The 21,990-nt window shown below is 41.0% G+C and overlaps 1 protein-coding gene across 1 annotated transcript; it reads right to left on the reverse strand.

Annotated features, from left to right (window-relative positions):
• Positions 1–513: 513 nt before the first annotated feature.
• LOC135210514 (microprocessor complex subunit DGCR8-like) lies at positions 514–19,485 on the reverse strand. Its single transcript, XM_064243395.1, has 6 exons — positions 19,394–19,485; positions 18,721–18,858; positions 17,917–18,101; positions 5,596–5,853; positions 4,342–4,536; positions 514–2,357 (listed from the first exon to the last, which is right to left on the reverse strand). Exons 2-6 carry the CDS (start codon positions 18,812–18,814, stop codon positions 2,265–2,267), a joined length of 825 nt encoding a protein of 274 aa, XP_064099465.1. The 5' UTR covers positions 18,815–18,858; positions 19,394–19,485; the 3' UTR covers positions 514–2,264.
• Between the last annotated feature and the right edge of the window lie 2,505 nt (positions 19,486–21,990).

The following is a 21,990-nucleotide window of genomic DNA, read 5'->3' on the forward strand; positions in this document are numbered from 1 at the left end:
GGAACGACGCAAAATATTATTTTTTATATTTTTATGGGGGCGCGTTCGTAACCACGAAACATCGTAAGTCGAGACCAGCGTAACCCGAGGACTTACTGTATTGGCAATGTGAACTATTATTCATATATCATTAAGAATACAAAAAGTAACTACCATCATATTTCATTCAAATTAAACTCATTCTGCCTGACACAACTGGTAATCAAAGCCAAATTAACCAGAAAACTCAAATGAGCTTCTGCGTTTATCCGTGTACTGGTTAAGAATGTCTAAAACACGAGTAGCACGTGGCTGGGTCTCTAAGCAAAAGCTCGGAATCCATTTAGCGAAAGGTAGCAAACGCTGATCATTTTTATTCATAAGACTTTAAGCAATTACTTTTTGCCTCAGCTTCTGCTACCTTTTGCTACTCAATCTAATAACTCGACCAATCATGTCCGTCGTTACAAGACAAACAGGCATCATTGCAGTGTTTACCAGAACCATTTTTGTGAAACATAGGGAATACGGGGTAAAGGAATACTTTAAGTTAACTGTACCTGGCAATGTTGGGGTGTTGAGCCTCCAACTTTGCCAATCCCTCCTCTATCAGGGCAAAACCATCTGCTAACTGCTTAGTTGTAAATCTACTGGGCTCTGGGGTTGGTCTCTCTTCATCTTCTTCAATCATTTGCTTTTCTAGTTGAATGAGGTCCTCAGCAGATAATTCTTCTCCATGAGGGGCCACCAGCTCTGAGACATCATCACCCTGTACCCTGTACTTCCAAATCAAGCTGCTTAGTTCAACAACATTCTTGGTGATAGTCTCAATTGACTCCTCAAAGCTATAGAAATCATACACAAATTGGTGACAGTTTTTCCCACACACCATTCAAGTTCTTCTGCTTAACTTCATCCCAAGAATCAGAAATGTTTCTTACAGCAGCAAGAATGTTGTAAGACTTTCAAAAGTCCTTTAGAGTCAAGTTCTTGTGATTCTCAGTTGCCCTGAAAGCAAACATCCTTTGGAGGTAGTATGCCTTGAACGAGTCTATGACACCTTGGTCTGTAAGCTGTAAGAGGTAAGTGGTATTAGGTGGAAGAAAAACCACCTTGACATCAGGATGAAGTCATCCACATGGGCAGGGTGACCAGAGGCATTGTCCAGTACTAGCAACACCTTCAAGGGCAGCCTCTTATTAGCACAGTACTCTCTCACTTCTGGCACAAAATATTGGTGAACCAGTCCTCAAATATCTGAAGTGCACCCATGCCTTCTTAATGGACTTCCAGATAACAGGTAGTTGACTCTCCCAGATACCCATGAGTGCCCTTGGAAATTATTTGCCAGATACACCAAATGTATGTACAAGTTGGCATTTGTTCTCAGAACAAATCTGTCTCATCCACATTGAAAACTTGTATGGCAGTGTAACCCCCCCTTCCCTAATTACCTCAGTCAGCATACTAGGAAAATCACTGGCTGCTTTCTCATCACCACTAGCAACTTCCCCTTGCACTTTAAAGTTATGCAAATTGGCAAGAAACTTAAAACTGTATAAACCACCCTTTGCTAGCCCCCAAACTCTTCATTTTTACTCCCTTCCCACTTTCCTCTTTTCAAGGTCTCAAACAATCCTTTAGCCTTCTTATTTCACATTAGGCTCACTGGGATATGATGTTGATACTTGTCTTCCAGCCATAGCACTTTCTATCTCCATAATGAGACCACTACACTGCTTAGTAACCACAGTTGATTTCATTGGAGCCGATCCTTTCACACGTTCAAGTATGCTCTTTTTATCTTGGATGACTGTAGACACCATTGTACAACTAAACCTGAGCACTCAGCCAAGGTTTGAGGGTGTTTCACCCTTTTCAGATAGTGTTATCATATCTACTCTCACTTCCAAGAAGATGGAGTTTCTTTTATTTGTAGTACTGCCATCAGAAGTCTGCCTTATGCTTGGGAGCCATAAAGAATTTCAAAAACTTGAGAGAGTGAATGAACAAAAATTCAAAATGGCGTACAGCGAGCGAGTGACTGATGCCGTTTTCCCTGTATTCCGGTGTGGGATGACGCTATTCCTTTGCGCCATGAGCACAATAGTTTCCGCAAGAAGTTTGAATTTATGTTGGAATGATGGAACAAGAATTTTTCTTTTTAATTTATGGGAGATGGCAAGTCATAACCATAAAATGTCGTAGGTTGAGTACACCGTAAACCAAGAACTAACTGTACTCTATTACCAATAACAAAATACATTATATATGAAAATAGTTAACTATAAATCAACATTGTTCAGATCAATCCCTGAAGCTGATGGAAGGGCAATGTCTTCAGGAGGCATGAATTTTCCAATTGGTTGAATAGCACTCTGGAAATAAACAAAATATGTGATCTTTTATTACAGACACCACTTGCACAAAGCAATAACATCAATGAGAAAATATTCTGGTCTAAACAATACATCACATTAACCAAATATGTATTATAAAAATTCAATTAATCCTGTCATCAGTTTTTAATTGTTACCAGATTCCTACAAATAATTTGCAGTGATCAACAAAAATAGAAAAATATCATAAAACTTATTTTATGCCAGGTGATAGAGTAGCTATTTACGACTATTTAGGTCTTTCCATTATCTCATACAATATCTGCACTCTGTAACATATATTTACTCTTTTTGCACCTACTATATTTCATCTCTGTAAAAATATCAAACTTGGGTATAAATGTTAATTCATGGCTACATTTCACCCTTTCTCTGCCCCACAAGTTACGTGTATTATGAAAGTCACAGACTACAACTTCAAATTGCACTCCAGTTACAGCAAAACTATGTTGATAGTTCATTGGGTTAAGAAGAGATCTAAGACATTCTTGCAACCTCAGCTTTGTGATCATCATCATATTTTAGAGTGCCATCCATGCATCAAAATGATGAGTGTTGATGTTAGTTAGTTTTAGGTCTTCATCTGTGAAGAGGGTGCTTTATGGTTATATAATGCAAAACGTGCACAAGTTTTTTCCAGCATTAAAACTTGCTTCAATTCACAAAAGTTATTTTTAAATGCTAGAGGTTATTATACTATTTCTCTTGAATCTTATTCAACTAATAATATTAGGCAGTTGGTACTGCTGCATGAAATCTCTCTTAAGGAAATTTCCAATTTGAAAAGGGAAAAAGAAAGCTTAAAAATGTTTCTTTGGTTTAGTCTAATAAGGTACTCCTTCACCATACCTATTTCATATAACTACTTCAGGAAGGGAAGGGTGTATAAGTTCTGCACATGAATGATCACTTCAAAAAAAAAGGTTAGTACCTTCAAATGGGGATTCATGTATGAATTAAATACATAATATCCACTTAGCATTCTTGTATATCAAGCTTTTTTGGGTTAACAATCTGGCAGAAGGATTTCACACTGTATGGTAATGTGAAAGGCATTCATTTAGGTGGGAAGTTAGTAGGCATGATGCCATTACCAGACATGGCAATGAAACAAATGCTCATAATTCAAGAATGCCACATTTATATTGCTTAGAGCAGGGGATTTGGGGATCTGACCCTAAAATACCTCTTAGTTTACTAGAGCTGAGGCTCTAAGTCATACAGCAGCGAGTCTCTATGTCTCATACTGGAGAAAATTTTGTTGTATCAACATCTCTGAGTCTTTCTAGCAACCAATGACGTATAAGTGTCCTAGGGGACCAGATAGAAGGAGGAGGAGTTACAAAAACATCCTGGGGCTGTCAGGATGTTTATGCTTGTTCCTGTCCAAGTATGTTTGGAATCTCCATTATAAATGCACACAGTCATTCTATGTGAAATGTAAAAGAATAAATCCAAATGGGGAATGATGGTCAGTGTTAGATGATGATATCCAACATGTTAGCTGATTTTGAATTAGGTGAATAGTGTAAAGTCATACCCTGAGAAACTCTCTCAGAATGTGAAAATAATAATCCAGATTAATTTATTTAAGAACATCATTGCTTGTGTTTTCTGGGTGTTATGTTTAAGTCATTATGTAATGAATCACAACTCAATACTGGGATCTACAGGTGCAATCTGTTTGATTCACATCACTACTCAATTATCTGGCGAGTGTTGAACTGGTAATTAAATTCACTGGTTTCTTAATTAAAATAAACGAAAATGTAATATAAATCTGTGCAGTCAAATGAATTAGTATACTGTAATACTTGTACTGTTAGGTAACCTAAAATATCATAAATTTATACACTGTAGGGGATATAAGTAGTTGTTTCCCCTTTCTGAAGAGGAAAGAAATAGTTCTATAGACCACAAGGTGGTCCTTTGTTGAGGTATTATTCATTGCACTGCTACATACCTTGCACTCTTGAAGTTTCAACATCTCCTTCTTTAGTTTGTTGATTATGGAAGTATTTGGCTGATTAACTGTAGCATTGGACTGTAATAATGTTATTTCTTGCTCCTCTGCCTTCTTTTCTCTCATAGTCTGCATTGATCGGTTTCCATACAATCTTAACAATGAACCCCAGCTACTAATATGAGGATGCAACTTCTGTGAGAGAAACATTTGAGCGTTTAATATTACATTAGGAAATTTATAACTACTGCAAAAGAACAGAAACCATAAGTGAAATGACCAATAAAAGTTGAGATATATATTCATTAGTATTACACTAGGCTGCTTTAAGAAACATGTCAACTTCCTTACAAAATACGTTATTTTTCACCAAATATTAAATACTATATGGTCACAAATGTTACAGCAAGTTCATTTACATGCAGGATTATTGTTTTAAACTATTTCTGAAACATTCTCATGCATTTGTAAGTTGTTCAAAATGCACTGAAGTTTAAACATGATTGATTTCAGTTGATTCATATAACAAGCAGACCATTTGTGTTTGTACAAAGCAAGCCAATGGAAAGGAAAACCAAATGACACTCTTTAGCCAAAATACAAAAAGAAGCAGAACAGGAATTCTGGGATTTAATTATGAAAGCAGCTGCAAACCTCACTTAAAGGAAGAAAGATTAAAGGACGGGAATAAAAAGAGGCAGAATTCAACAGTTTGGCAGGAGAGAGAAGTCACTGAATTTTATTAATTCAATTGAGTAAATGGGGAAAGTGGTACCCTAATAGGTTTTGACAGGTTACCTAATAGGAAAGGTTCTCCAGCTGAGCTCAACAGGATAGCAAATTAAATAGTGAATACCACAGCCACAACCTCTCCTTAAACTAAAGAGGAAGACAATCGTACTGTACCAGGGCAGTGCTAGAAGGGTAGAGTTTCTTAATCATTAAACATTCATTCAGTTTATATCAAATGACAATTAAGAAAAGACACTACACTGAATACAATTACACCAAATTACATAATTTAAAAGCATAATTAGCAATATGTTCCATCAGCAAAAAAATAGATTTCTCACCTATATGGAATCAGTTCTTATTCTAATTTACACATAGATCACATGTGGCTTACAGTGATGTTTACACTAAAAGCTAAAGTAAAACTGGTAATAACTCATGCAATAAAGAAGCCCATTGTTAAGCATGTAAGCTATTTCTGAAATGTGAAAAAGATAGATAATTTTTTATAACTGTACAAACCTGCAAGATTGCTTGGGATGCCCTTTGCTTTCCATCCTTTTTGTTTTTGCACTGAACCTGTACAGTGTGTTTCCCAACCGACATTACAAACTCGTTCTTCTGGTTTTTCTGTGTCACTAGCTTTGATTCGATATTAGCACCATTGAGACCAAAATTTCTTTGTAGGCAATTTAGCAATATTGAATATGGGGATAATTCACTTGTTTTGTTGCACAGTTCTGGAACTCTGGGGTCCTCTATTCGGATTTCATCAAAGAACTGTGGGTGGAAAGTTTCACATCAATGCGCTAAAGATTTTAGTAAATCGGCAAACCAGTCTGATATTTCTCAACATCTGGATAAATTACATAGACCTACATTACCATCTCAAAATATTCAGTCCCAAGTATTTATTTTGTTAATAAAATAACCTTAAAGCCAATCAAATATTCTAACACTTACAATAAACTTTGATTACAGCACTTCCAAGTTTATTTCTGTAACAAGACCACTAGTGCCAAATGATAAAAAAAATACAAAAACAGGACTCATACTTTATCTAAAATGGCAACGACCAGAAAGACTTCAATCTCTATGCTCCAGTTATAGCTTTATTAATCTACAAATACATCCAATTAATAAAACAAGTTTACTCTCCCACATTCACAGGTATCCGCATCTACATGAATATGAACACTATACAGTAGTATTGCTTAAAAAACTTACAACTATCCCATATGGATAGAGGGAACACACCATTTATGTCTTCAAATTCTCAATATGTATAAATTAATACTGTATATGTAAATGTGAAATCTTAAAGCACAAAGCTTCTGATAAATACCTAAAAGTATACCGCCCCACAACTTACCTGTTGAAAAATAAACCTGCAAAATATTGAATGATCTTCATGAAAGTCATAAAAACTGTACAACTCGTATATCCAATTCTCATTGCACAAATTTGTATACATTTACATAAAACTCTCAGATTATCAATATGCATGGACAGTTTATTATACACATTGTTTCTCTTACTTTTTTTTTATTTATAGTACTACTTACAAGCTAGATGTATCTCAGGGTGCTCTATATAAAAATCTCAAGGTTCAGCTAAGGATTTGTTTTCCTGATTAAGCAAACAAAATCTATTGAAACAACTGATAACATCCCAATTAACATGTGGCAAAATGGACAATCATACATATACATATTTAAGGGACTGTTTCAGTAATAAACTTTGGCTTTTACTCAAAATAATCTTCAATTCAGAATTTTTTCAAACGAATAGAGATATGTCACCTAAATCCACTATCTAGTTATTGAAAGTTAACTTTCTAGATTTATATTTAATTTTGAGCCTATTATTTCTATCTCTGGTCAAGATTATGCATTATGTTAACTTCTTCAGTTAAATATTTCAAATTTTTGCAAGTTTCACAAGATCTCAGGACTTAATTTCTTGGATGTAAGAAATTTGGCCATTCAGCACGCAATGCTGCTGCAGCCCCAAGGCTTCCGTAGTGTCTTTTGTACTTTTTAAAGTACGTATACTAAACAATGCATATCACAAACGTAACCCCCCCGGGGACATTTTATCATAAACATTCTCCTTCATATTTTTCTTTATCACATTTGTACCCCAGTGATAAATTCCAAAAACCTCACAAACTCTTTAAATCTTTCTCTGGATATTATTACAGCTGCTATAGTAGATGTTATTAGTGAGTTAAGTACTAAGCAACAATGCAGTCATTCTTGTTAATATCTTACATTTGTGTTCTTATTACTTCTTATTACTTTACGTTTGTATTCTTACTACTTTTTAATACCTTACATTCATATTCAGACTACTACTAAGTACTATTAATAATACTGTACTACTATTACTACAACTACCACAACACAACTAATTCTACTACACATTAGTTTAACCGTGCCCAAAGTTTAATAGTATAAGGTATTTCCAAAATTTCCATCAAATTACCTTAAAAATGACAATTATACAGTACATGTTAAATTTACACCAAAATACGTAACAGATCAATGGGAAAAATTTCCTAAAAATTATGGAAAACTAATAGGAATATTGTATTACAATGGCCATCTTCTTCCTAGCTTAAATCCATTTTTATATGGGGTTGCCATTGTGAATGAGTCGTCTCCATCGCTTTCTGTCCTGTGCCTCGTTCTCATTTATATCTTTCAATACCATATCTTCCCCTACACAATCACGCCATTTCTTTCTTGGTCTTCCCTTCTTCCTTCTACCCTGCACTTCCATTTCCATCGTATGTCTTCCAACATGACGTTCCTCTCTTCGTAACAGGTGTCCACACCATCGAAGCCTTCCTGTATTTTCTTCGATATTTCAACTACCTTTGTCGATCCTTTTATATACTCATTTCTAATCCTATCTTCCCTTGTTACTCCCGACATCCATCTCAACATTCTCATTTCTGCTACATCAATCTTCTCCTGTTTTCCTCATAATTGCTGTTTCTATTCCATATAACATTGCTGGTCTGACCATCATCCCATGAAACTTTCCTTTCAATTTCAGAGGGACCTTCTTGTCACAGAGGTCCCCTGATGCAGAACTCCAGGTATTCCATCCTGCCTGAATTCGGTGTCTCACCTCTTGGTCCATGCTTCCACTATCCTCTAATACAGACCCTAAGTACTTGAACTTCTGTACTTTCTTTATTTCTTCCCAACCCAATCTTATGCTACTTCCACCATCCTCAGTAATACTGGAACACATATTTGGTTTTTGATCTGCTTATTCTCATTCCTCTCTCCTCAAGTGCTGCACCTCTCCAACCTCCCCTCCAACTCCTCCCTCCCCTCTGAACATAACACAATGTCATCCGCGTATAATATGCACCATGGCACTGCTTCTCTAACATCCCTGGTCATTACATCCATCACGATGTTGAAGATGAATGCGCTGAGTGCTGACCCCTGGTGTAATCCAACTCCTATCTCAAATCTATCCGTCTCTCCAACACTGCTCCTTACTCTAGTATACACATTCCTGTACATCTGAATAATTCTGACATACTTTTCCAGCACCATCTTCTCCCTCAAACAATTTCTCCATCAGCTGCCTTATGCAAAATATTCCATCCGTTATGCTGCTTCCCTTCATAAATCCTAACTGTTCCTTCCCTATTCTCACTTCCTCTCTCAGCCTGCTATCTATTATTCTTTCCAAAATCTTCAACGTGTGAGACATTAGCTTTATACCTCTATAATTACTGCATCCCTGGACATCACCTTTACCTTTAAATATAGGTATCAATATGCTTTCCCGCTATTCTTCTGGTATCTTTTCTTGTTCGAATATTTTTACCATCAGATCATATAAGATGTCTACCCCTTCCTCTCCTAAGGCTTTCCAAACTTCGACTGGGATTAAGTCAGGTCCTGTTGCCTTCCCATTCCTCATTCTTTTTAAGGCTCGTATCACTTCATCTTTAGATATCCCCATTACCATTCCCATGTTTACTTGTCCATCCTCTCTTACAAGTCTTTCATTTTCTTCATTTAGCAGTTGTTTGAAATACTCTTTCCATCTTTTCAGGATGTTTTCTTTATTTTTTATGACTGTACCATTCCTTTCTTTCATTTGCTTAATATGGGTGATGTCCTTTGTTCTTTTATTTCTTACCTTTGACAGTTTGAGCATCTTACTCAACCCTTCCTTGGTTTCCAGTTCATTATTAACCTCTTCATATGCCCTTGCTTAGCTTGAGCTACCACCCTTTTTACTTCGTTTCTTTCTCTGTCCTCCTCCAGCTGTGACTCTTCAAATCTCTCCTTTGCCTCCCTTTTACCCTTCACCACTTCCCCCCACCACCAGCTCTCCTTTTCCTCCCATACTATTCCAGATGTTTCCCCTAGTATCTCCTTTACATGTCTTCTAATCACTGATGCAGTATGCCTCCACCATTCTCCCACATCTTCAATTCCCAGATCAACCTCTCCCAGCACTCTTCTCCTCAACTCTCTCTTCTTATCATTATCCCTCCTTAACAATTTATACCACTTGATTTTCTTTACCCCATTCGTTTTCGTTTTCTCCTTTCATCTTTAAATCCATACAAAGGAGCCTATGTTGGGGGGCCACGTGGTCACCTGGGATAACTACAATTCCTAACTTCCTCCAGCCTATATCTATTGTAAAGGAGGTAATCTATTTGTGTGCATCTTTTTGAAGAATGTGTACACTATTGCCATATCAAAGGACACGGCAAAGTCTACTATACTCTCTCCTGGGTTTCTCTCCCCAATCTCATGTCCTCCATGCACACGTTCAATTACATCCTTTTCATTTCCGACATGTCCATGGAAACATTTTTATAAAAAGTTTTGTATATACTTACCCAGTAATTACATAGCTATAGTTTTCAGCCATATGTGGAAAACTATAGCTATGTAATTATACTGGGTAAGTCACTTACAGAAAAATGACATTTTTATAATAAAATAAAATTTTGTATATAGTTACCTAGTAATTACATAGCTATAGTTTTCCATGTACAGTATAAAACTATAGCTAGCTATGTAATTACTGGGTAAGTCACTTATACAAAAATATAAATTACAAGGGCAAAGGGAGATGATCCTTATGGTTATGCATGATGTTTTAAAGTTTATTTTTGCTCAGAAGAGAAAATGTGTAAATTCAAGCTGATTATGGACACCATATAAAAATAACAAATTTTTCCATCAATTTGTATTTTTCACAGCTAAAAATCCTGAGATTTTACCAATAGGCTAATCTTCCAGATGAAATTGGTGGATTCAATTCATCAAATAAAACACTTTCAGGATTCTAATTTTGTGCGTAGACTTAGTTCTAATGCATCATATCAAAATATAAAACAAGGAAATGTAAAAACAATGCACGACTGAAATGCCACAAATCCTTCAAGTCAGAAAAAAGAGATGCCTGTTCTATTCTGTCAAAATGACAGAAATATGACAATTTGTCGAAAATTGCATTTTTCCTAACTATACAAACCTGAGGTCCTTTAACAATAGGAAGTAGCTAGCGGCAGCTGGAACGGTCGTAAGCTTCGAACAAGGGGAGAACGGTAGTTAACTGCTTGTCCGATCGTCGCGCGCCGCGCGACTGGGAGGTAAACAAATCACTTTTGCTTTTGGCCCATGCAAAATACGCAGAGTGAGGGGTGGCATGAGGAGGGACTATATGTAAAGGACCTCAGGTTTGTATAGTTAGGAAAAATGCAATTTTCGACAAATTGTCATTTGTTCCGATACGTAATACAAACCATCGGTCCTTTAACAATAGGAAGACTCACTTCTTGGTGGGAGGAATCTGAGTCTTTTGATGAACAGACTGGTGTTCGTCCATACTGGAATGCCTCCCTGGTCGTAAGAGCGAGGGAGGGATCCAAGCCTCTGTCCGATTGATCGGGGTGTGCACCGCAGGATCAATGGTCAGACCTCTGGGCCGAGTACTAAGAGAGAGGCAAGCGTATCTCTTCGTACCAGCATTGTAAGAACTTTTTCCTGTACATGAGCAAATGTAAAGTAATGGGTTTGTCTCATGTCGGCATCCACTTCCTCCCCCTTGTTGGAGAAAGTGGTGGATATACACTCCTATCTCTAGTTAAAGAGATAGGATGGAGCTCGGTTGAGTAGCTTACCTGCATCTGACTCCCTTCCAGCGTGTAACGACCGTATCCCTTCTGCCCACAGGTAGAGGTAGAGAAAGAAATGTGAAGAGAAGCCAGTCACTCTCTCATTCGCACATTCATTCTCCCCAGTCATACCAGGAATCGATGCTGTTCTGCCTGCTCGGGTGCTGGGTAAGCTTACACAACGTGTTGAGCAGCCACCACAGGTCCCAAGGAAAAGTATCCAAGGACTTGTGGGCAATATCCCGAAGGTAGAAGGACGTGAAGGTGGTCTGGTTGGCCCAGACACCTGCCTTCAGGACCTGCGCCACGGAGAAGTTCTTACGGAACGCTAAGGAGGGTCCGATACCTCTGACTTCGTGGGCTCTCGGTCGGAGCGTACGGATGTCGTCGCTACCATCAGCCTCGTACGCTCTTCTGATCACCTCACGCAGCCAGAAAGAAAGCGTGTTCTTGGAAACTTCTTTCTTGGTAACCCCAGTGCTAACGAAGAGGCGTCGACACTCAGGCCTGAGGTGTCGAGTTCTCTTCAGATAGCGCCGTAGCGCCCTCACAGGACAAAGCAGCATCTCATCCGCATCGTTATCGGTGAAGTCCAGAAGGAGGGGATCGTGAAAGACTCGAACCTGTCGTCAGGGATCGACGGATTCTGAGTCTTGGCTACGAAGTTCGGGACGAAATCGAGCGTCACAGATCCCCAGCCTCTGGTGTGTTTAACATCATAAGAAAGACCATGTAGTTCCCCTACTCTCTTCGCCGATGCCAGGGCCAGCAAGAAGAGGGTCTTGAGGGTCAGATCCCTGTCTGACGACTCTCGGAGTGGCTCGAAGGGTCTTCGAGTCAAACTCCTAAGGACGAGAGTCACATCCCACGCAGGGGGCCTGAGTTCCCTGGGTGGGCAAGACCTTTCGAAGCTCCTCATTAGCAAGGAAATCTCGAACGAGTTCGAGATGTCCAGTCCCCTCAGTTTTTTAGGGACGAGCGCCAGTGCTGCTCTATATCCTTTAACTGTGGGTACTGAGAGGAGCTTCTCTCGGCAAGAAGAAACATGAGGAAATCCGCTACCTGCTGAAGGAGTGGCTCTGAGAGGAGACAGACCCTGTCTACGACACCAACCACAGAAGACGGCCCACTTCCCCTGGTACACAGCTGCAGAGGACTGTCGGACGTGTCCAACCATCTCTGTTGCTGCGCTACGAGAAAAGCCTGTCGTTCGCAAGAGATGGTGGATAACAGCCAGCCGTGAAGTTGAAGGGACTGGACTGCTTGGTGGTACCGTTCTACGTGTGGCTGGGCTAGAAGGTTGTGCCAATTGGGTAGCTCCCTCGGTGCGTCCGCAAGAAGAGCCAGCAGGTCCGGATACCAAACGGCCAATTGGGAGCCACCAGGATCATTCTGAGATTGGGAGTGACCAGCGCTCGACTGATCACTTTCCGAATCAGACAGAAGGGAGGAAAGGCGTAGGCGAAGAGGTTGTCCCAGGGGTGTTGGAGAGCGTCCTCTGCAGCTGCCCATGGGTCCGGCACGGCTGAAAAGAAAACCTGAAGTTTTCTGTTGTGCCGGGTGGCGAACAGGTCTACGACCGGTCGCCCCCACAGGTTGGAAGAGCCTTTCCCGCCACGTCTTGCGGTGTAGAGACCATTCGGTCCCTATCACCTGATCCCGACGGCTGAGCTTGTCCGCTACTACATTCCTCTTGCCTGGATGTAGCGTGCTGACAGCTCTATCGAGTGAGCCGTGGCCCACTCGTGCACCTGCACCGTCAACTGATGGAGCGGAAGAGACACTAGCCCCCCCTGCTTGTTGACATATGCCACTACTGTGGTGTTGTCGCACATCAACACCACTGAGTGTCCCACCAAGCGGTCCTGAAATTCTCGGAGAGCGTTGAACGCCGCCTTGAGTTCCAGGACATTGATGTGAAGGTGCTTTTCGTGATGGTCCCACACACCTGCAGTCAGCAACTCCTCCAGGTGTGCGCCCCATCCCTCGGTCGATGCGTCTGAGAACAGAAGCATCACCGGGGGGGGAGTGCGTATGGGCACTCCTCTTAAGAGGTTCTTGTCGTCGAGCCACCAGGCTAGGTCCTGCCTCTCCTTGTCCGTGAGAGCCACGGAAAGTAAGGAGGATCCTTGGCCTGAGACCAACTCTCCCTTAGCCTCCACTGGAGAGACCGCAGTGAAGACGCCCGTGAGGGACTAACTTCTCGAGTGACGACAGATGGCCGATCACGACTTGCCATTGCTGTGCTGCCTGTTCCTGCCGAGACAGGAACCGGCCGGCTGCCTCCCTGAATTTGCTGATACGCAAGTCTGCGGGAAAGACCTGCCCTGCTACCGTGTCTATCAGCATACCCGGTACTTCATCTTCTGCTTGGGTTCGAGATCGGACTTCTCGTAGTTTATCACGATCCCCAGATCGCGACAAAACTTGAGAAGTCGATCTCTGTCCTGTAGCAACTGCGAGCGGGAGCTCGCCAGGACTAGCCAATCGTCGAGATACCTCAGAAGACGTATCCCTTGTCAAATGGGCCCAAGCTGACACCAGAGTGAACACTCGCGTGAACACCTGTGGGGCGGTTGAGAGACCGAAACAAAGTCAAAGTGCCCTGAATTGGTACACCGTCCCGTCGAAGATGAAGCGGTAGGTACTTTCTGGAGGACTGATGGATGGGTGGGTATTTGAAAATACGCGTCCTTCAAGTCCACTGAAAGCATGAAATCGTTCCCCCTGATCGAGTCGAGCACCGAGCGTGCCGACTCCATCTTGAACCGCGTCGTGCGAACGAAGCGATTCAGGGGAGAGAGGTCTATCACCGGACGCCAGCCCCCCGATGCCTTCTCCACTAGGAAGAGGCGGCTGTAAAAGCCCGGTGACTGGTCCTCCACGATTTCTACAGCTCGTTTCGCCAGCATGGTCTTGATCTCCTGTCGAAGAGCGTTGTCCTTTGCTGATCCCCGGACATAGGTCTGTAGATGGACCGGTTTGGAGATGAGGGGGGGCCGAGACTCGAAGGGTAGTAGATATCCCTCCCGAAGGACGTCTACTATCCAGTTCTCGGCGCCGTAGCGCTGCCAAGTCGCCCAATGGCTCGCCAGCACCCCCCCACCCCCCCTCCGGCAGCAGGTGAGGGGGAACGCCGTCCCTAGCGTTTCCCTCCTCGTTTCGACTTCTTTCCACCACCTCCTCGGGGAAAGGAGGGTTGGGAGGAGGGCTGATTACGGCCTCCTCTAGCAGAAGTCGAAACAGCAGGAGTCTTCGCACGGGGCTTGGACGGTGCAACCGTCTTCGCCGCCGTGGAAGCGCTAGCCAAGCTCTTTGGCTTGGCCGCAGTCGCTCGAGATTGCCCAGTAACCTTCGAGACTGCCTGGTGCACTAAGCGCTCACTGTTGTCAGTGCGCCGCCTTTCCACCGCAGCGTCCACCATCTCTCCGGGAAAGAGAGCTGGGGAACTCCTAATGGGTCCATTACGAAGCCCGAGTGCCGCCTCACGCCCGGCCCCCTTGGTCACTCGGGTAAGGACTGCGTCCCTACGTCGAAGAACCAAGTTGGCCCACAGGTTAGCAGTCTGATGGGCGAGGTAAGAGATCGCTCTTCCTCCAGACTGGCACAGTCTCCTGAAAGAAGCGTCGTCTTCGAGAGCAGAACTCCCGGAGCCGGCCGCTACTTTGGATATTGTGAGGGACCACAAATCCAACCAAGAGACTGCCTGGAACGCTGCCATAGCAGTAGATTCCAGGGCAAGTGCCTCCTGCTGCGAGAACCATAGGTTCTCCGACAGGAGCTGCTGCAGGGACACACCTGGAGTCAGCCTCGCTAACTCCGGGTTAACCTGTTTAGGCAGTATCGGGTGTTCCGAAGGCACGTAGAATCGCCTCTGACGCTGTAGAGGGGGAGGAAGCAGCTTAGAAGACCGTCCGGATTTTCAGCGAATCCTCCCGTCCTGAGACGAGATTCTCCACTTGATCCAGGACTGAGTCTGCAAGCTCTGATCGCGGTAACCCCACCATCATTTTGGGTTCCCTCTTAGGACCCCAAAATGATTCGAGCCGGGACGTGGGCTCTGCCGGTGGTAGCGGCGATCCTTCCGCAAGGTCATTATGCTGACGAATCAGCTTAATGACCTCTGCAAAGTTCCTCTGTATCTCGGGAGTTACTGCGTCTTGTGGAGTAGGACCGTCCAGTCCCTCCAGCAAGAACAGGTCCCGCGATACTCCTCCTTCAGAAGGAGGAACAGCGGCAGACCCCTGACGGTCGCCTCCAACTACTTGCGCGTATGTTCTGGTCGGTCCTAAAACCGTGTCTGAGCCATACGGCGTCATAGCGGGGTCACGAGCGGCGCACCTCTCGGTGCGGGAGCATTCTCGCCCCCGACACCGAGTACAAACCTCGTGTGGATCCACATCCACAAATGATCTGAATCCGCCGCATTTACGCCCCTCCAGCCCGGGACACACTCTACGGGCGACTGGGGGGCGCGGCGAAATCTCCATTTCTTGTTCACTCATTGTAAATATGAAAAAAGAAATGTAAAGTACTTACAAGCATACACTCTCAAACACACTAGGAAAAAGAGGGCTGATACTCAAAGCAAACGACAAAGCGGGCAGAGCGATGACGAGCACGTCCTATCCTCACACGGCCGAAAGCAAAAGTGATTTGTTTACCTCCCAGTCGAGCGGCGCGCGACGATCGGACAAGCAGTTAACTACCGTTCTCCCCTTGTTCGAAGCTTACGACCGTTCCAGCTGCCGCTAGCTACTTCCTATTGTTAAAGGACCGATGGTTTGTATTACGTATCGGAACAAATAATATTTCTGTCACTTTGCAAGGTGAAACAAACTTGATATTGAAATAAAAATATATAGAACAGGATGACATGTTACTGATACTTGGTGTTGATATGCCTTTCAGGTATAACGTAAAATTTACTACTAATTTTTTTTTCAAAAGTGTCTTCCCTGACAGTGTCACTATGCATTAACTATACGTATAACTATATACTGTACTATTAACATAGAACATATAAAACCATCTGTATACACATTTTAACATTCTAGAAAACTATACTTGATCCTGCTTTTAACCAAAAGCGATTAAGATAAGAACAACAACAAAAAATGATATTTTAATGATAAAATAAGGTTTCACATATACTTACCAAACAATTACATTAGCTGTACGCTTTCTTACCTGGCAGTCGAAAATTCAAATTCCTGGCAGCGGTTGCAGTGCTGCCATCTTTTGTGTAGGTGATACAGATCCCGCCCACTATCGGGAATACCTGGTACTGCTGAGCTTTTAGACTTCAATTCATTGAGCCGCAACGTCCATCTGTGGGGAGGAGGGCGGGCTCTGATTATGTAATTGTTTGGTAAGTATATGTGAAACTTTACTTTATTATTAAAATATCATTTTCACATAAGTGACTTACCAAACAATTACACTAGCTGACTCCACATTACCCGGAAGGTGGGTATATGGACAGCTTTTATGAACAAAAAACAATAGTCATGTGCTCACATTATATATAATGTCTGCAGTCATGTGCTCACATTATATCCTGTCTCTGGTCGGCGCTCTCATCACATGTAGGAGACGTGGCAGTAATGGCCAGGGTCGTCCCTACTAATGGTGGGATTTTTTGCAATCATGGAAGTTAACTGATGATTGACAAAAAACAATAATAGTTTGCCCTTGCCCTGGGCGAAAAGACCAGATAACACTACACAACACCATCACCTACACTAAAAACTATATGATACCCTTAAACAGATATAAGAACTGGTGGGTACTTCAGGTACATGTACCCCCAGGCTTCCCATAAACACAAAACACCTCAAACTCAAGGCGAGGAGACAGTAGAGGGTAAACACCGGGTCCCCCTATGCTTCCTCTCCCAACACCATTTCCGCTACTGACACCTGAAGAACTTATACAAGGTGAAAGAAGTCTCAGTTTTCTGAATTGGACAATTACAGCGTTAGCCAGAAAATTGAAGATTGCCAGTTTCTGGATGAGGATTTTCCTGCGGACTGGCTCAATCTGTTGTCCTGTGCGGACAGGGCAGCAAGACACGGTTCAGTGGAATTGGCTGCCTTATTCACTATGGGAGTACTCAAGAAGAGAGAACGGTGGTGCTCCTTCACATCTCTAGGAGTAACCACGAAACAAACATCGGCTTTGTTGTTCTCCCCCGAGTAAATCTCACCTGTTTCCAGAAGAAACCATCAAGCATGTACTGTCAGACCTCGAGAAAAAATTCACAATGGCGACGAAAGTCGACTGCAACAACAAACCACCAGTGTTACCCCGTGGCTGGCAGAAAACGAATTGAAGTCTAAAAGCTCAGCAGTACCAGGTATTCCCGATAGTGGGCGGGAACTGTATCACCTACACAAAAGATGGCAGCGCTGCTACCGCCGCCAGGAATTTGAATTTTCGACTGCCAGGTAAGAAAGCGTACAGCTGGTGTAATTGTTTGGTAAGTCACTTATGTGAAATTTAGTTTTACAGTAAAATTACCAAATAAAAAACTATTCAAATGATTAAATATTTTAGTTTTACTGTAAAATTACCAAATAAAAACTATTCGAATGATGCAATATTTTTGTTTTACAGTAAAATTACCAAATAAAAAACTATTCAAATGAATAAATAAACTTGAAACTTACCGATAAATCTGCATCTCCTTTTGTATTTGACTCCTCTCTAATTTTTTTTCCTAATTCTGGAAGAAGAATCTCTAAAGTAGATTTTGCTGCTTCAGTCTTCGCTTGCTTTTTGCTGCTGCCGTACCCAGTACTATAAGGCATATCATTAATGATGATGGTGGCAGCATAAGGTGTCGCAGCATTTTCTGATGACAAAAAGGGGTAAAGAGTTACATAAATAGTTTTTGATACCATATAAAATCCTACTACAAAACAGAGTAAAACTGCATGAAAAAAAGATAAAAAGGCATGGGAATACAAGAAGTTTAAAATCATAGAAAAAGAGAACAAAACAAATTTACTACAGAACACTTTTGTTTAAACCAGAAGCCTGGGGAGCTGAGTACAATACAGCACCAATAATACTATCCCTTCTGCTAATAAGCAATATAATTCTAATATGAAACATGAGAATATCAAGTAGTGTAGAATACTCTCAATTTAACATCACTAAAAATTATTTTTTTATGAGGATTAACTGTATTTTGAGGGCCTAATACTAATGTGTTATTTAAAGTTTAAATACACATATACATATTCAACAGGCAGTCTCACTCTAAAGTAAACATAGTTTCAACAGTAATCCAGAAACTATTTTCATTAACTACCTGCCACCCTTGATGAGGAATAATGACACTTATCTTTCCAATTTCTTCTTTGTAGTGTTTTGCAGGTACTGTAACAACTACAATTAATGGATATAGTATCTACCTCTTAGTTAAACAAAAGAAAATTTCATTTACATAAAAACAAAAACCCACTTACCCACTTCTTTGAAGACATATTTTGGCTGTTTTTTGAGAGCATGCTGAACATACTCGTGTAGAATACAAACGTAACTTTTTCCTTTGGGATTCATAATCCACTCCTTTTTGCTAGTAGTTGTAAATGCTCCATCTTCCTCTGAAAATAAAAGATATAGCTCTCATTTCACTTACAGAAAAGGTAATGAATCAGTCAAGGAGGGAGAGTTCAATTATCAAGGGAAGCAATGACTGAATTTACTGATGGTCACAGAAACAATGCATTTATATATATCTAAGAGTTAAAAACACATTGCACATTCCTTATGCAATTCCCTAATAAAATAAAATCACAAATCTGCAAAATAACAAAAACACTTATTATCAAATACATTAGGAAATCATTCTTCAAAATCACCATTCTGCATCCTATCAAAGCAATTTAAAATCAAGCATAACTATTACTGTATTTATAAGTCATACTGCATTTCATCTAAGTGGATGGTAAGTACGTACTGCATGGTTGTAAGGTATTTAACAATTATTTTCCTTCCAAAGACTCATCACTTAAAAGGAAATACTTATATGATCTGTTACCATGCTTATGAACTGAATAGTACATCAAAAGCTTCTTACATATGCAGATGTTAATAGATTTTAAAAATCTAAAACAAAACACATGTCCTTACCCTTACCTTGCCTTCTTAATGAAATGAGTTTAGTTCCCTCTGGCAACTGTGGTCTATCTTTTCTTTTGCTAAGCTTCTGGTATTTTCTTCTCTCGGCCCATGACCTTATGAAATGAATTTAAACATAGTACTTAGGCTGTGATTTGAAGAATTTTATTATATAAACAAAAGCTACACACATCATTAACCAGTAAGAATATTCCTTAGATTTACATGATTTACTTAAAACAATTTGATTTAATGTGGACATCCATGAATACTTAAAAAAAATAGAGCCTCTCTTGTAAGCTTTTTTTATCAGTCATCTGTTCATCTACATTCAAGTTCTCACATCCAGTTTAAACTATTTACAAAATTATGTTCAGCCTCTTACTCAAGTTAGCAGAGAGAGATACAGTGGAGCTGGTTTCATGCTTATCTTCTTATTTCATGAACTATCGACCATTAGTATGGGAACCATCACGGACCATCACAGAGCGCTTATGTGACTGACGGATTTGTATTACAAAATAAATTTTACTAAACTTTTCATTACAGATGGTAAAAAAAATAACAAAATATTCTCTACTTACTTAAATCTTATTATCTTAATAGCTTTGAAATTGAATCTTTTTCTGCAATATTCTCTTAGTTCTTCTACCTCTAAGGACTGTTGTTGCAAATTCTCGACAGCAGTTTCAATCTTGGCATTTCCCACTACTAAGGCTGGAGGTGGGGTAGGATTTCCTAAAAATTACATTAAAAATTAATATTTTATAAGAAATATGTTTAATAAATCAAATTTACAAGTACGGTTGACATAACCAGTACCATATAAAGCCGTATTCATTATACTCAACAACAAAATTGAAAATAGATAAAATCTAATAATTGAAATCTATTCCCATTACATAATCAATTGGAACTTTAAAAAATAAGAGATATAAACATATAGTACATAAAGTAAAGATATTATAAGTACATAAATATGATATTGTTATTGTACAATAAAGTTTCATACATACTTACCTGGCAGATATATACTTAGCTATAGACTCTGTCGTCCCCGACAGAAATTCGAATTTCGCAGCACACGCTGCAGGTAGGTCAGGTGATCTACCGCCCTGCCGCTGGGTGGCAGGAATAGGAACCATTACCGTTCTAGAACCAGATTTTCTCTTCCACCTGTCTCCTGAGGGGAGGCTGGGTGGGCCATTTAATCGTATATATCTGCCAGGTAAGTATGTATGAAACTTTTATTGTACAATAACAATATCATTTTCATACATTCAACTTCCCTGTCAGATATATACTTAGCTGATTGGCATCACCTTGGTTCCTATCTGTTTAGACGGAGGGTTGACTTCCTAGCTATTGCTTAGGAGTCTGCTTCTTCTCAAGAGCCTCAGCGAGGATGTGACCTATGGCTAAGAGTTCTTGTGGGTCCGCTCCTTCTCCGCATCAGACAATAAACTTGTTCATTCGAGCTGTCTGCCTATAGCGTTTTTCACTTGTTTGGCACTTGGCGCCTGACTGGCGCTTCGTTGTCCAAAGATCCTGAACAAAAAACAGACAATATTTTGTCCGGAGACTGGAGAAGGGTGGAAGGTTCTCTTCTACCTGGATCCTTTGGCCTAGGACCAGGGGAGGAGCTTGGAGCCAATCACGTCCCGTAGACGATTGGCTCTCTTAACAGGACGAGAGCGACGAGTCTTCTTTCCGGGAAGGATCCTTCATGAATATTTCCGTTGCTGACGAGCTCTATTCCTGCCTGTCCAGTAAGTCTCTCGTTGTAGAATCTTCCCTCTCCTTGTCCGAAGGAGGGGAAGGTCTGGAAGTTGAAGATGACTCTGAGCCGAAAGTGGGCGATCCCAGGGCTTTCTTGGTTCTTGTCTTCTCCTTCTGAATGCCTTCTGGGAAGCGTTTCATGTCCTCATCACAGCCCAAAGACTCTATAGAAAACCCTTAAGTGATTTCTTCTATTAAAGATAAAGTTTAAGCGCCCCGACCAGGCACAGAGACCCTTCTATCTCTTCCCCTTTCAAATGGGAAAGTCCCTTAACTTCAGAGCTCTGATGCAGGGTTAGAAGGATGTTAATTCTTTTCCATAAATAATGTGATGGTAAGAACCAATAGTCGAGCCTCCATTGAATCCGATGCGAGACCTCATAACTTAAATTCACTTGTCTTCTTGGTAGTTGTTAGAGCCAAGAGAAAAAATGAATTTTCTCATAAGATTTCTAAAGAAGCTTGATGAGGAGGTTCCCACTTGTCGGAACAAGGAATCTACGGGCCACGAAAAGATTCCAACTCGAAGTACATAATGTCCTACTGTTGGTTTTCTCGAGGTATCGTGTAAGATCCCGAGGAACTTAGTCCTCTGTTATCTTCAATTTCCTTTGTAAAGACAGAGTATAGCCTGCTACTGTAATCTGTGATAGCAGATATAAATACAAAGGTGATTCTTCTCTCAGAAAGGGAAGAAAAACCGCTATGTGGGTCACAGAGGTATCGGAAGAGGACAGTTTCCTCATTCAATCCAGTACGATCTGCAGCACTTTATGTCTTTTCTATGACCCTTGTCATTCACCTTGCAAAATCCTCTCATCCCTATCACTTCTCGT

The sequence above is a fragment of the Macrobrachium nipponense genome, chromosome 39 (assembly GCF_015104395.2).
Source record: "Macrobrachium nipponense isolate FS-2020 chromosome 39, ASM1510439v2, whole genome shotgun sequence".
Taxonomy (NCBI): domain Eukaryota; kingdom Metazoa; phylum Arthropoda; class Malacostraca; order Decapoda; family Palaemonidae; genus Macrobrachium; species Macrobrachium nipponense.